The sequence below is a fragment of the Siniperca chuatsi genome, linkage group LG7 (assembly GCF_020085105.1).
Source record: "Siniperca chuatsi isolate FFG_IHB_CAS linkage group LG7, ASM2008510v1, whole genome shotgun sequence".
In the NCBI taxonomy this organism is placed as follows: Eukaryota; Metazoa; Chordata; class Actinopteri; order Centrarchiformes; family Sinipercidae; genus Siniperca; species Siniperca chuatsi.
In genome coordinates, this window is record NC_058048.1 from 30696546 (window position 1) to 30710313 (window position 13768).

A 13768-nucleotide genomic window follows, 5' to 3' on the forward strand; every position below is an offset into this window, starting at 1 on the left:
ATAAAGAAAAGAGAGGCTGACGGTGAAATCCGTTTGATGAACGCGTAGAGTGAGAAGTATTTTTCCTTCATGAAACCAGCGTGCTTGATTTGCGATAAACTGGCGGCTATGGTGATACCAAATCTTCAACCAAACTGTCCCCAGAACGCGTAAGGACCGCAAAACTGAATCAGCTAAAACGATAGCATCAAGCTAACAGCAGAAGAGCTTTGAAACCAACGACAGCTCTTCCAAACCGCAGGAAACTGTCTGTTCACTGGACTTGAAGTTTTTAAAGCTGTCCATCTGACATGAGACGAATCTCCCCACCAACTTTAAATCGGCTCATTCGTGCTTCCTGGTTTGATCATTAAACGTTAAGAAGGCAGAAGAGGAGGTGCGTTTCATCTGTGTGAACAGAACATTTAGGTGAGGAGGTGTCTGAAGGAGGCTGAACTGTCTCCCTCCCTCCCCCGGCTCGCTCTCTTATCAGGCCTGGCTCTGCTCCAAGACGAAAACCGCCATGACTTCATCCTCATGCTATAAACAGTGCTGACACGGGTGAGCGCCGACCTCGTCACATCCTCATCCTCATCATCATCCTCATCATCATCGTCATCATATCAGCTAAGAGAGAAATTGTGCAGAAACTGAGCAACTGAGCAAGAGAGAAGGAAACATGAAAAACAACAAAAAGAAACAGATGTAGAGATTATAAAAACTGTAGGCTATCAGATATTACTGTGTGTGTGTGTGTGTGTGTGTGTGTGTGTGTGTGTGTGTGTGTGTGTGTGTGTGTGTGTGTGTGTGTGGTGGACGAATGAACACACAGAAACAAAAAATAAAAGGGCTAGTTAACGATGGAAGTAGCACGAAGGCTAAAGAGAGAAAAAGAAAGAAAGAGCCAACAGCATCGGCAGTTTCAAGATCTGAATTCAGCGTTTTGCTTTCAAATTCATTCATTTCACGTCGCCGCTGTTCGATGCAAACACACACACACACACACACACACACACACACAGTTCTTAATGATAATCATTGTTTGTTCATGTGAATCTGCCGCACAAGAGAAATGTGTTCGAGAGCATCAACGTATTGAATCTGATGCTGAATTATTACGATAAACAGAGTTAGAGTCCGTACACCAGAAGCCTTGCGCTGCACTGCTGCGCCTCGACGGACACGTGAAGCTGACAGGAAACGCGACTCGGGAGAAGGAGACTTCAGTACAAAAGGAAAACAAGCTCCCAGCGTCCCGAATATCTGTGATGGAACAGTTTTTACTGTGGAAACACGTAACTCGTGAGTAAATCCAATTTCATAACGATAAAAAGTTTCAAACGTTATCCTGCTGAATCACCAAAAAGCCACAAAACCTGAACCCAAACCGAGCAGGCCGATCACCAGCTGATCTATAAACGCATCAGAAATGCATTACAGTTACACAGAGACTGGAGACATACTTACAGTTCGCAGGGTTTCTGAGTGTGTGTGTGTGTGTGTGTGTGTGTGTGTGTCAGTCAGTTGACATGCTGTTTCTCTGTTCAAGTGTCTGATTAACGACACAGTTCACCGACTGACTGAAGCCTGTCAGTCACACTCACACTGAAACAAAACAGTTTCTCAACTCCTTTGATTTCCTGTTGTCGACGGTGTGTGTGTGTGTGTGTGTGTGTGTGTGTGTGTGTGTGTGTGTACTTCTATTTTTATGGGGACCAGTTTGAGTTTTAGGTGTTTTTGAGTGAGGACATCTGCTGTTTGAGGGCAGAGGTCGGGGCTAATGGATAATGTAATTGCAGGTCCTCACAAACACAGTACAAATCTGTATGTAAGTGTGTGTGTGTGTGTGTGTGTGTGTGTGTGTGTGTGAGAGAGGGAGAGCGTGAAACAAACCTGACTTAAAATACAGGATGTGGTTTGGTGCATTTTGTTCTGTTTCTTTCTTGTACACACACACACACACACACACACACACACACAGATAGGCCTTTTCCACCAGCATGGAACCGGGTCCGTTCTGGTTCGCGCACCTAATTTTGAACCGCTCGGAGCATTTCGACCAAATATAAATTGGTTCGAAACCCGAAAACAGCAGGTTTTCCTTTGCGAAGTGGGCGTGTCACATGTGTCACACATCCTCGATTACAGCGGTTCTGCTCAAAACTGGTGGAACCGCGGGCTGGTTCTCTAGAACCGGTTCAAGAACCAGAGCTGATTTGGTGGGAGACCTCTGCAGTGTGAATGAATCCTCCACGTCGCTTGACCCGAGATATTAAAATTAAAGCTGCATTCAGACTGACATCAGCTCTACTCAGAAAACGTTAGTTGAACCTGGCTCAACGTGACATCGTCGTGCAAGGTTTTTAGATTCAATCAGATCCAACTTTATTGTCATTACACGTGTACGAGTACGAGGCAACGAAATGCAGTTTAGGTCGAACCAGAAGTGCAATAAGCAGGATATAGTGCAGGATATAAAGTGTGTGCATAAATGCAGAAGTATTATACAATAATATTGCACAGTTTAAAGGGTCCTTGCATCATTGATGTCCATCTGTAAACATCGACTCTGGTGGGACTCGAACCCACAACCTTTGAATCACTTCTTTAGAGCTTGACTAGAAGTCCAATGCGCTGTCCGTTGCGCCACAGAGCCACATGCAGTGTTTTGGCTAGTGCGATATGTGTCCACTGTTTACCTCACTATCTTTGCGACCAAAGATAAAATGTTTGTCGCTGCAGTAACTGCCCAGAGTTGTAAAATCCGGTCTCGGGTGTTTCATAAACCTTGTGCAGTGTTTTGCCATCTGATGACTCTGTTACTCACTCTCGTCTGTCTTAACACCTGCTAACGTGCCGTGCATTCTAGGTGGATTAAGATCCAGGTCACCTGCTCTCTTTGTTTTCCCTGAAGTCAGCGAGCTGTGAATGCAACTTTAAGGTGGAATTCCCATTTAAACACATGCTATGAAACCACAAGGTGAGCGGATTCCAGCGTGCGTGTGATTACAGTAATAAGAGAGCAGCTCCTCGCTGTCATTATGCGTTGGAGCTTCAGATGTTTCTTAGAAAAGAACAAATCACAGCCTGTTTGAGCCGCTTTACAGCACACTGCAACACATACTGTCTTTTTTCAGTCATGACATAAACAGTTTGAGAACGAAAGAGAGCGATTAAATAAATTCATTAAAGCTTTACAGTGGAGCGGCCCGGCCTGAGAATGGCTCAGGGGAAACGAACAGTGTTGCTACATCACACTGCAACATATTTAATAAGTGAGGCAATTGTTTATATTGTCACTTAGTAACTGATTCAGCTCAGCTGGTGATTGATCGATCGATCGCATCATAGCAAGCAGACAGCTCAGCCAGTCATTCAGGAGAAAAAGCTCTCTGCAGGTGAAACACCAGGCTCAGCAACTGAGTTCACGTTAGTTTAAAGCTCATATTGAGCAGCTGGGCTCTTCAGTAGCTTACCGCCTCCGCTAACATCGCTTTAACCAAATCACATGCAGCCAACTTGTTACTGGAGTTACACCCCTGATATAAAACACACGATAAACCGGTGACCTGTCACATACTTGTTTGTGCCGTAAACATCAGTTCCTCTTTCCTGCGAACACGTTCATGCTCACACCTTTTCCTCCTGACGTTGTCCTCTCAGGCAGCTGTGTGTCCCTCTCCCAAACAAGCTCCATCAATCAAATCTTAAACTGAAGCTCAGTATAACTGCAGCCGTAATCTCTACGCTACGCTGGACCGGCTACCTGACAGGCTCGATGGCCAGTTCAACTTCCTAGCCAGCTGTCTGCTTTTTCACAAAAAAATGCTAAACAATTAGTCGCCTTTATCTTCCGAAATAAAACTTAATACACTAAACTCTGGGAAGATATGTTTTACTTACTTCCTAGAAATAATTAGATATTCTGATTATTAGTGAGTTCTTTAAATGATCCGTACCTGCACAACACTCCGCATTAGCGGCAGTGACCCACCGTGTTGTTGTGTTGGTCAGATGACGGAGCATCAGCCCAACAAGTGTTGTACAGAACTAATGTTTTAGTCGGCAGCTTCACGTATTCAAAAAATGCCTTAAACCAAAGCTAAGAAATGTAAAGATGAGGGATGAGAGAGTGACAGTGGAACAGGGAGTGATACAGGGGGAATGCAACTGTAGGCTAAAGTCAACATTATAGCTTGAGCCCATGTGGAAGAAACAACGACATGCAAAAAGGTGAAATATTAAACGCAGACTAACGGCACACTTATGTAGCTGTTCCACTCCTCCTGGTGAAACAGTTAATACTGTACATTAAACTCCCGCTGCAATGTTTAAAACAGATCCTCTCAGGTCTTCGACAGCCGCCGTGAACAAGCCATTCAGAAACCTCAATGAGCCTGAACAAGCGGCGAGGAAGATGAAGAGGAGTTCGATCTGAGACGACGATCGGCCGACCGCATCGAGACAAACACAGCGAGAGACTGTTTGACACGTGGAGGAACAGCCAGTTTGGTTTCATTGAAATAACAAATTACTTCTTGACCTTTCTAACGTTATTTTATCCATTTAAGAAGCAAAATATCTGCAAAACAGGATCGAGTCACGGCTGATTCAGAATCTGGAGTCTGAGAGGAGCGCAGCTCATCGTCTCTAAACATTTAGTTACTATCACAAACACTCGAGGTGCTTGCTCGGTCAGGACGGATATCAGTTTCAGTCTGTGCGTCCAGTGCTTTGACATCCAGCTCTGCAGTTTTTTTATCTCTTCTACGTATTTTGGGGGCATTTTACGCCTTCATCAGAGCGATGACCTGGCAAGATTTGAACCGAAGAGGTTGCGTTCTGGGTTCAGCGCCTCAAACCCCCAGGGTGCCCCATGTTTCTTCTCTTTTGATGGAGCTAGGCCAGTAATTTCATTTCTGCTTATCTCTAATAGGCCTGATTGAATTTCCCAAAATGTCGTAGTGTTCCTTTAACATACAACTGAACTGATTAAACCTAAATTAAACACAGAAATAAAACCCATAAGAGGTAACAGAAAGACAGGGGAAAAGCTTTGTCTGTTCATTGCGTGCGTGTGTGTGTGTGTGTGTGTGTGTGTGTGTGTGTGTGTTGGAAAGTGAAGGTTTTAAACTGCAGCAGAGATAAAGTGACATGTTGACGGAGACGGAGACAGGAAGCGAGTCTCCTCACGTCATCGTACAGAGAGCTGATGTTACGGCCCGCCCAACGTGTCCTTTGACCCCATCACAGCGCTGTGCCAAATGCTGCTTAACACTGGAAACACACACACACACACACACACACATCCTTGCAGTTTCCTTGTGTTTACATAAATTCCTCCAGTCATAAGTGAACTTCCTTAAACAATCTGCTAATTTTACGTCACCGCTCTTTCGCGCTGTTAACTGGCCATGTGTACTTTGCATTCCTGCTGATCATTTTCCAGTTTTTACGCTGATTTCCTTCTTCGATCGCCGGTGAGCAGGATTGCTTTGTTCTTTCGCAGTCAGAGTTTGTGATTGGGTGCACGCACTTTGTAGAATGAGACATTAATTCATATGTCGGCCCAATATTAAATGCTGTTTCTAACGTGATGAATTCAAATGCACCGTAGGCACAAGACATATGTGAAACAACACTTCACATGTGACAAACTCACAAAGATGTGAAATGTACTACTATTTTTGCACATGATATCACATTTTAAACACATGTAACATGTGAAATATGTCTCACATTTTATTCTTGATGTGAAATTCACATGTGAGCAGCGGCGGTTCGCCACATGTGAAACAGCGTTTAACATGTAACATGTCAGGTGTGAAAACAGCTATTTGAAATAAAAGATCACGTGTGATGAATTCAGTGGCAGATAAATGTCATTTATTATCATTTCATGGTTTTCGGATGTTTCACGAATGTTAAAATGTACTGATATGAGTGTTTTTCTTCTTTCTTCTACTTTTACTGAAACTTTTCCACATTCTTTCCACCACAGGTTAACAACCTAAAAATCTGTGCTCTGCTTTGGAAAAGGTGTCTGCAGTTTGTAAGCAATGGGCTGAAACGTTAAAGCTGCGCTGACCAGCTGGTTTTCAGCCTGTGAACTGCTGACTGACTGGCTCTTCGATATGATGCTTTCTTTCTGGCTGTTCCGACTGATGTAACTTCCCAGTCTGCACGGCTGTTTGTGCTCTTTGTTTCCAGTCCAGACTGCCTGGCTGGTTTGCTGCCTGTTACTTCTGTGCGGCAGACTGGTTAGTAATAACAGCAGGGAGGCTTCGGAAACCAGCCAATCACAGACAAGAACACAACTGGAGCTAAAAGTATTTGTCTGTTCTCCCTCGTTTCTCCACTGCTTTCTCACTCTTTTCTCCTTCTCCTCCTTTCTCCTTATCACATGTGAAACCTCCTCCTCCTCTTCTCCTCCTCCTCTTCCTCTCTGTTTCTATTCTATCGTTCATCTTGTCGTTTTTCTGCAGCCTTATCTTAGGCGTTCTCTCTGTTTTCTGCTTCGTTCTTTTCTATAGTTACAATCAACAGATCTGCTGTGGCATTTTATTGTGTGTGCGTGTGTGTGTGTGTGTGTGTGTGTGTTTGTTTGTGCGTGTGTGTCACGGCAGAAACATTGTTCAGCGCTGCACTTTATCGCCACAAACCATACAACTTCCTGCACAAAGAGTATATTGGCGTGTGTGTGTGTGTGTGTGTGTGTGTCTACCTACATGCCAATTCTGCATGAATGCAACAATCAGTGCTGTGTGCACAGATTGTGTGTGTGTGTGTGTGTGTGTGTGTGTGTGTGTGTGTGTGTGTGTGTGTGTGTGTGTGAATGCTAACTATGGAAGGCAATATAACAGCCGAGCAACCAAACAGCATGGTGGCTGTGTGTAATTACACATCATTACTGAGCCTCTATGTGTGTGTTTTGTGTGTGTGTGTGTGTGTGTGTGTAATAGCAGTATGCTCTGCGTCTCTCTGGTTTGGTGACAGGAAGTCACAGCTCCGAGAGAAAGTTGAGACTCAAAACACTGAAATAAATCTGGTTAACATGACTTCCACTGGGCACCGGCTTCATGGGAAAACTCAACAAATACAACAAACCACTCTGTAGCTGAACAGCTGACTGACTGTTCAAAGCTGCACTGAGTATGTTTCTGTAGGAAGCTGGTGATGCCTGTACCGTTGGACTCTGGTGGGACTCTAACCCACAGCCTCTGAATTGCCTCTCTTGTGTTCAGCTAGAAATCAAACACACGATCCACTGAGCCACAGAGACACACACGGCGTCGCAGGTGACTCGCACTTCGATTGGCCTTGGTACGTTACGACATGTGACGCCTGCACTCCCGTGAGCAGCAGAGCGGTGAGTGTGGCACGACGCTGCTGTTGCACTGAAGGAATTAGTGCTGTGGAAATACATTACATTGAATCAACTCTGTGAGCCACTGACGTAGGCTGCAAGACTTCAGTCATTTTAAGTACGTCTTTTAGTTTTTACCTGCCTTTATATGTTCCTGCTAGCCGAAAAGACTTGATACTTTTTCATTTGAGCCATTATTTTAAAACTAGATTTTATATTGAACTTAAGGTATCCAAATGACTCAATGACTGAATATTTAACTAACTAACTAACTTACTTACTTACTTACTCGCAGCATTGCAGTTTTGAGAGAAAAACAGAAGAGAAAACAAGAAAAGAAAAGAAAAGACTGCAACAACCGAAGTGGAACAGAGAGGATCCATTCACTGGTATAAACTAACGCTCATTAACTAAAAAAATACAAGTTAATTCATTTGAGTTCCCAAGGTAAACGATGGGGATTAGTGATTGGTCATTAGGAACACATTCACAGCTCATTCACGTTTCTGTCTGGCTACTGATTGGTCCACTGAACGCGCTGCTGCTCTCTCCCACCCTGACTCTAAACGCAGTCAGTCCGGAAAGTCACGTTAACGGAGAAACATCGGCCCAGAAACCTGCTGGATACGTCTCTGGGCTCACTGAAGAGAGAGTAAAGAAACACAGACTGGTTATCCAACCAAGTGAGACTTCTCTTGATAACACCGCCCCTTACCTGTGTTGCTAGGCGATCTCTGGCTGCCACGCCGTGACCCCTCAGGCATGGTGCGATGATGTCACAGGAAGTAGAAACCTGGAGGGAAAGAATGATGAGGAAACCGGTTAGCTTCCACTTCAACACTGCACTCTCCGTCCGTCAACATCCCAGTGCAGCCCTTTCTCTCTCTGTAGTTTTTCTTCTTCTTCTTCTTCTTCTTCTTCTTTTCTGCAACAAGTCACAACATAAGAGCGCAGCAGTGGCACAAAGAGACTCCACACACGAAGAGGAAAGAGGGGAAAACCTCTATACATGTCTTTGTTTGACAGGGGAGAGAGGAGGAGGTCCGTTTAAAAGCATTCTCCCCTTTCTTGTATAAAAAGAGTGAGGACATATGTAATGTTTGGCTGGAAGACAAGAATGTGGTCTCTTCTCTTAACTGCTGTGTGTGTGTGTGTGTGTGTGTGTGTGTGTGTGTGTGTGTGTGTGTGTGTGTGTGTGTGTGTGAGGGTCCACTGGAGGATAACGGCCTCCTAGAAAGTCATTGATACAGTAACACAGATTGACCCAATTAGTCCATTGTACATAAAGAGTGTTTCTGCAGCTGTCTGCTGTACGGCTGAGAGATGTGGGTCAGGTGGGGAGGAGGGCGGCGATGATGGTCGGGTGAGGGCGTGTAGGGGGGGGCGCGGGTGTCGGTAATACAAGCCAGATGTAGAGCAGGTTGCAGGTTGAAATCCCTGTACTCTGTGTGGAAACACCTGCAGATTCTCCTTCATCTGCCGGACAATACTGAGGATGTTTTATGAGTCTGTGGCGGCCAGTGCTATCCTGTATGCTGTTGCATGCTGGGGCAGCAGGCTGAGGGTAGCGGACGCTAACAGACTCAACAAACTGATCCGTAAGGCCGGCGACATTGTGGGGGTGGAGCTGGACTCTCTGGCGGTGGTGTCAGAGAGGAGGACGCTGGGTAAACTACACGCCATCTTGGACAGTGTCTCCCACCCGCTCCATGACGTGCCAGTCAAACAAAGGAGCGCCTTCAGCGGAAGACTCATCCCCCCACAATGCACCACAGAGCGCCACAGGAAGTCATTCCTGCCTGTGGCCATCAGACTCTTTAACTCCTCCCTCTAAGTGTCAGTCTGTAGGACCCGAAGTCACTAAACTGGAGATTGAGCATTAACATCTCTGCAATATTTGAATAATTGTGCAATATTCTGTGTTTAATACTGCTGTGGAATATGTAGTTTTTCCTATTTATTGATATTGATATTATTTACCTCCACTACTGCTGTGCAATATCTTAATAATCTCAAAAAGCTACACTTAACTCGACAGTACATGCACCTCTGCTTATTACTTATTACTTATATTATTACATTGTATTATTATACTGTATTATCATCATCAACCGGTAAACCCACTTTGTACTTCACACTTATTTTATCTTATACTTATACCCACCTGGTACTTAACGTATTTTCTGACCTGTTTTTATAGTGTTTATAGTGTATCATATCGTTTGCTAGTACTTTCTCCTGTGTGCACTGACGTAAAGGCGAGAAGCTATAACAAAGAGTTTCCCTTCGGGGATCAATAAAGTATTTCTGATTCTGATTTGCTCACTGCAGAGGGGTTTCCAGCTTTAAAGGGAAATTATGTGTAAACGAATGTTACTTTCCAAATTAATAGGAGAGGAAACTAGAAGTGTACTGTAAACTACACGCAACTGCATTGAGACGTTGAATGAGGAAATAGTTATTCAAGTAACATAAGTTTTAAATAAACTTTAAACCCTCTTCGTTATTCTCTTCTTCCAAATTAGAACCACAAAAATAATCTTATCACAAACTTAAGTCTCCCAGTGTAGACACACTCTTTTGTCAACAACTACAACTCCCATGAGACTTTGACAGCCTATCATCACCATCTCATGGAACAGATACATTTCCGATTTACCAAATGTAACAATCCAAACGGATTCTGAGAAGTGGCTCGCTGTGTCATGAATTAACTGTAATGATCGATCGAGGCCTCGGGTTTCAGCGGCTTCACTGTGGACACATAGAGCTCATTCATCTTATGACACAGTAACCCTAAAGGCCAGGCAACAGCATCGACATCGGTTGATTCTGCAATACCCTGGATTACATCCTATACTGACATTTTTACAGTTCTCACTTTCTTCATGATCTGCACCTGCTGTGGTAAACATTAGGGAAAGATCGTGGTAATGGAAAATATACTAAAGTATGGCTAGGGTTTGGTTCAGGCCGCTCGGTTATAGCTAGGGAACTTGCAGTTCTGTGACGGGACACGTGCTCTGGTCTCCTGTGTTAAAGTAAGACTTGCCACACACCCACCTCCCCCACCCTTAACCTCCACACTTTTACCTTCCACCTCTCTACATAAAGGACACAGCACTGCCGGTATTGGCACTGAATGTTGGCACTGGGCATAAATTGTGAGGTGCATCCTGGGCTGGGCAGGAACTCAAACAGGAATGAGTAAAAGAATGGGAATGGATTCCTCCGAGCTCTGCGGCTCTGTGGGACAATAGATAGCGTGTTGGACTTCTAACTGAGTAGCAAGGAGGAGTAGTTTAAAGTTTGTGGGTTTGGGTCCCACCAGGGTCGTTAGCGATGTAGGTTAAACTCACACTAGACTAAGTGAACAGACCAAACATGCAAACCACCACTTTCTCCAGTTCAACTTAGTAACTCAGTGCGTAAACTCTAAATTAGATCAACAGAAAAGTAAGCAAGACAAAAGGTTGCTTTCTTCCGTTCTTTATTTCTTTTTGAGAGTTTTTTTGGAGAAAGAAAAGGAGAGTACTGCACAGTGTGTCGGGGCCTTAACAGAGAAAATGTGGCTTTGAAAAAGTAGAAGTGAGAGAGTCTGAATTACAGAAAAAACAAAGTTCACTTCAATCAATCAAACTTATTAAGCCAGAGAGCGAGAGTGACCCTGAGAGAGCACACGGGACAGAGACAGAGAAAGCGTGGTGGTTCAGGTCCAGCGTCATGGTTAACCAACACTGAGGTTACAGTGAGGTTACACACACACACACACACACAGATAGGTCATCCGTCAGTACTTAAACACTTAAGAGAATCGAACACGCTGCAGTGTGTGTGTGTGAGTGAGTGAGTGATGAGGTGTGTTTGAAGCGGATGCACCTGGAAATACCTTGGTAGGTGATGATGAGGTTAGCCAAATTACACACACACACATACACACACATACTCATATACCTCAGTGACTGACTATGGCAGCGGACCAACTCTCTCACTTACATCACAACAGCAGGGTCGGTGAGCGTGTGTGTGTGTGTGTGTGTTGTTGAAGCCCTATCTCGTTGCCACGGCAACCGTACAGACTGTAGACAGACATCAGCTACATTAAATTAAACAGAGCCGTCAAACACAATCCAGTTTCTCCACTTGAGCCTTTTGACCCGACAGTTTCACTTCCACCGAGCTGCAGAGTGGAACCGGCTTCGGCTCCCGGTCATTGCAACGTTACAGGAGAGCCACAGTAGAAGGGTCAAAGGTCAGAGGTCACAGCTTCTTGTCTGTCCAGTTTTCTTTAGAGCAGTGGTTTTCAAAGTCTGACGCTGCAAGCCCCTCAAGAAAAAACTGAGACAACTGCACCCCACCGACACCTCATCTACCCCTTAATTTGGGAGCTTTGGGGCATGTAAACAGGAAGTATAATGTCGCCACGGAGTCTGTTAGCAGTGGGCTACAACTTGATCCCTGTTTTTGTTGTTGTTGTTGGTCTATATTTGTTCATATTTTGGCATCATTAACAGGATGCTGAATTAGCTGTTAGCAGCTCCTGTTTGCAGCGTACCCATGGATCTACAGACAACTATCACTGGATTACTGAAGAAAAACTTAAAAACACGTCCTCATACCTATACCACAGAATAGGCCGTTTGCCAACGACTCCCAAAACAACATATGACTGTAGAGTACCAGCGACAGGCGTACAAGCCCTTCGTTGTCATGATAACAATAATAAACACGTGGTTAACGTTGTGAAACGGTCGCACTTTGGTTTAGGCACCAAAACTACTTGGTTAGGTTTAGGAAAAGATGATGGTTTGGGTTAAAATAAGTATGTTAGTTACAGAACTTACCAATGTAACTTAAGTGCATATTTCATATATATATATGTATATATTTCAACTTTGACTTTTACACAGGACATGAACAACAGTCTCCTAGGTGAAAGCCCTGTGTTTGACGCATTTATCCAACCCGGCTTGTGGACTTTGTCGCTCTTTATACCACCTCACGTGACTTCCTTCTTTTCTCCTATCATTATTACTATGGCCACTAGAGGTCGCCGCGCAAACAACCTATACGGCCGTATATTTGGGAGGACAGTCTGTAAAAACATGATGATTGTCATGCCAGAAACGTAAATAAAAATAAAACTTTTTTAGTTGGTTTTTTTTTTGTTTAACAAGATCTTTCTTGACTTGTCTCCTCACTGTTTAATGATTTTTGATATTTGTTCAGCTGTGAGAAGCTCCTCTAGTTCTGTTGTGTCCTGCAACATCCTGGAAAGTATCAGTCAACACCACACTCAAAAAGCAAGCAAACGTTGTCCCCATACGGACATCTTTGAGGTAAATTGAATTTTGTCCATTATTCATTGTGAAATCTTGATAGATGGCAGTAGATGCGGGAATTGAAATATTCAACAGTAATTTAGTGATAATTTGTCATTAAAATGCATTATCTAGAGTATAACTCCAATGGGACTCGAACACACAACATATAAAACTTTTCTTTAGAGGTTACCATGAAACGTGCAAAGGAAGAGAGAAAGCTAATAATTTTAGCATTAAGGGTAATTACAACCTGGAATCCATTTGAAGGTTCACTGCTGCATTTCGTCATTAAATTTAACATCTTAAGTACGACTCTGATGGGACTCGAACCCACAACCTTTGAATCTCTTCCTTAGAAGTTAACTAGAAGTCCAATGCGCTGTCCATTGCGCCACAGAGCCGCTGTAAGAAAGTGAAATGTGTCACAAAAAAAAGGTTGTGATGGCGAGCTTTAAAGTTCTACTTCAGTGGAACTTGAACCAAAACTAAAAGAATAATTGTATAAAACAGAATAACATTTGGTGACATATAAAAGCAAAAGAAGAGAGAAAGCTAATTCTTTAAGCATGAAGGGGTCATTTCAACCTGGAATCCATTTGAAGGTTCACTGCCAGCATAGCTCATTAAATTGCAATATCTATAATACGACTCTGATGGGACTCGAAAACACAACCTTTGAATCTCTTCTTTAGACGTTAACAAGAAGTCCAATGCGCTGCCCATTGACCCACGCCGCTTCTGGAGGAATGGATAAACGTGTCACTTATTTTAGCATGAAGGGTAATTTCAACCTGGAATCCATTTGAAGGTTCACTCCTGCCTTTTGTCATTAAATTTAACGTCTTAAGTACGACTCTGATGGGACTCGAACCCACAACCTTTGAATGTCTTCCTAAGCGGTTATCTAGAAGTCCAATGCGCTGTCCATTGCGCCACAGAGCCGCTGTACGAAAGCGAAATGTGTCACAAAAAAAAGGTTGTGATGGCGAGCTTTAAAGTTCTACTTCAGTGGAACTTGAACCAAAACTAAAAGAATAATTGTATAAAACAGAATAACATTTGGTGACATATAAAAGCAAAAGAAGAGAGAAAGCTAATT

The 13768-nt window shown here is 43.6% G+C and overlaps 1 protein-coding gene and 3 non-coding genes across 10 annotated transcripts in view; all 4 read right to left on the reverse strand.

Moving 5' to 3' along the window:
* Positions 1–13768, reverse strand: part of plekhg2 (pleckstrin homology domain containing, family G (with RhoGef domain) member 2) — a 100494-nt gene that overhangs the window by 72733 nt on the left and 13993 nt on the right. For 5 of the 7 annotated variants that reach the window (XM_044201542.1, XM_044201541.1, XM_044201540.1 and 2 more), the window contains exon 2: positions 8061–8138. The exons of 1 other annotated variant lie outside the window; for it this stretch is intronic. In XM_044201542.1, the coding sequence (XP_044057477.1) occupies positions 8061–8109 (49 nt within the window). In that variant the 5' untranslated portion in view covers positions 8110–8138. Of the gene's footprint in view, positions 1–1446; positions 1595–8060; positions 8139–13768 lie in introns of those variants that run through there. One more of the 7 variants, XM_044201543.1, reaches the window with a different exon arrangement.
* On the reverse strand, positions 2544–2635 carry trnar-ucu. The gene is given in 2 exon segments: positions 2544–2579; positions 2599–2635. It is a non-coding gene; the product is annotated as a tRNA-Arg (tRNA).
* trnar-ucu lies at positions 12979–13070 on the reverse strand. The gene is given in 2 exon segments: positions 12979–13014; positions 13034–13070. It is a non-coding gene; the product is annotated as a tRNA-Arg (tRNA).
* On the reverse strand, positions 13520–13611 carry trnar-ucu. Its single transcript is given in 2 exon segments — positions 13520–13555; positions 13575–13611. It is a non-coding gene; the product is annotated as a tRNA-Arg (tRNA).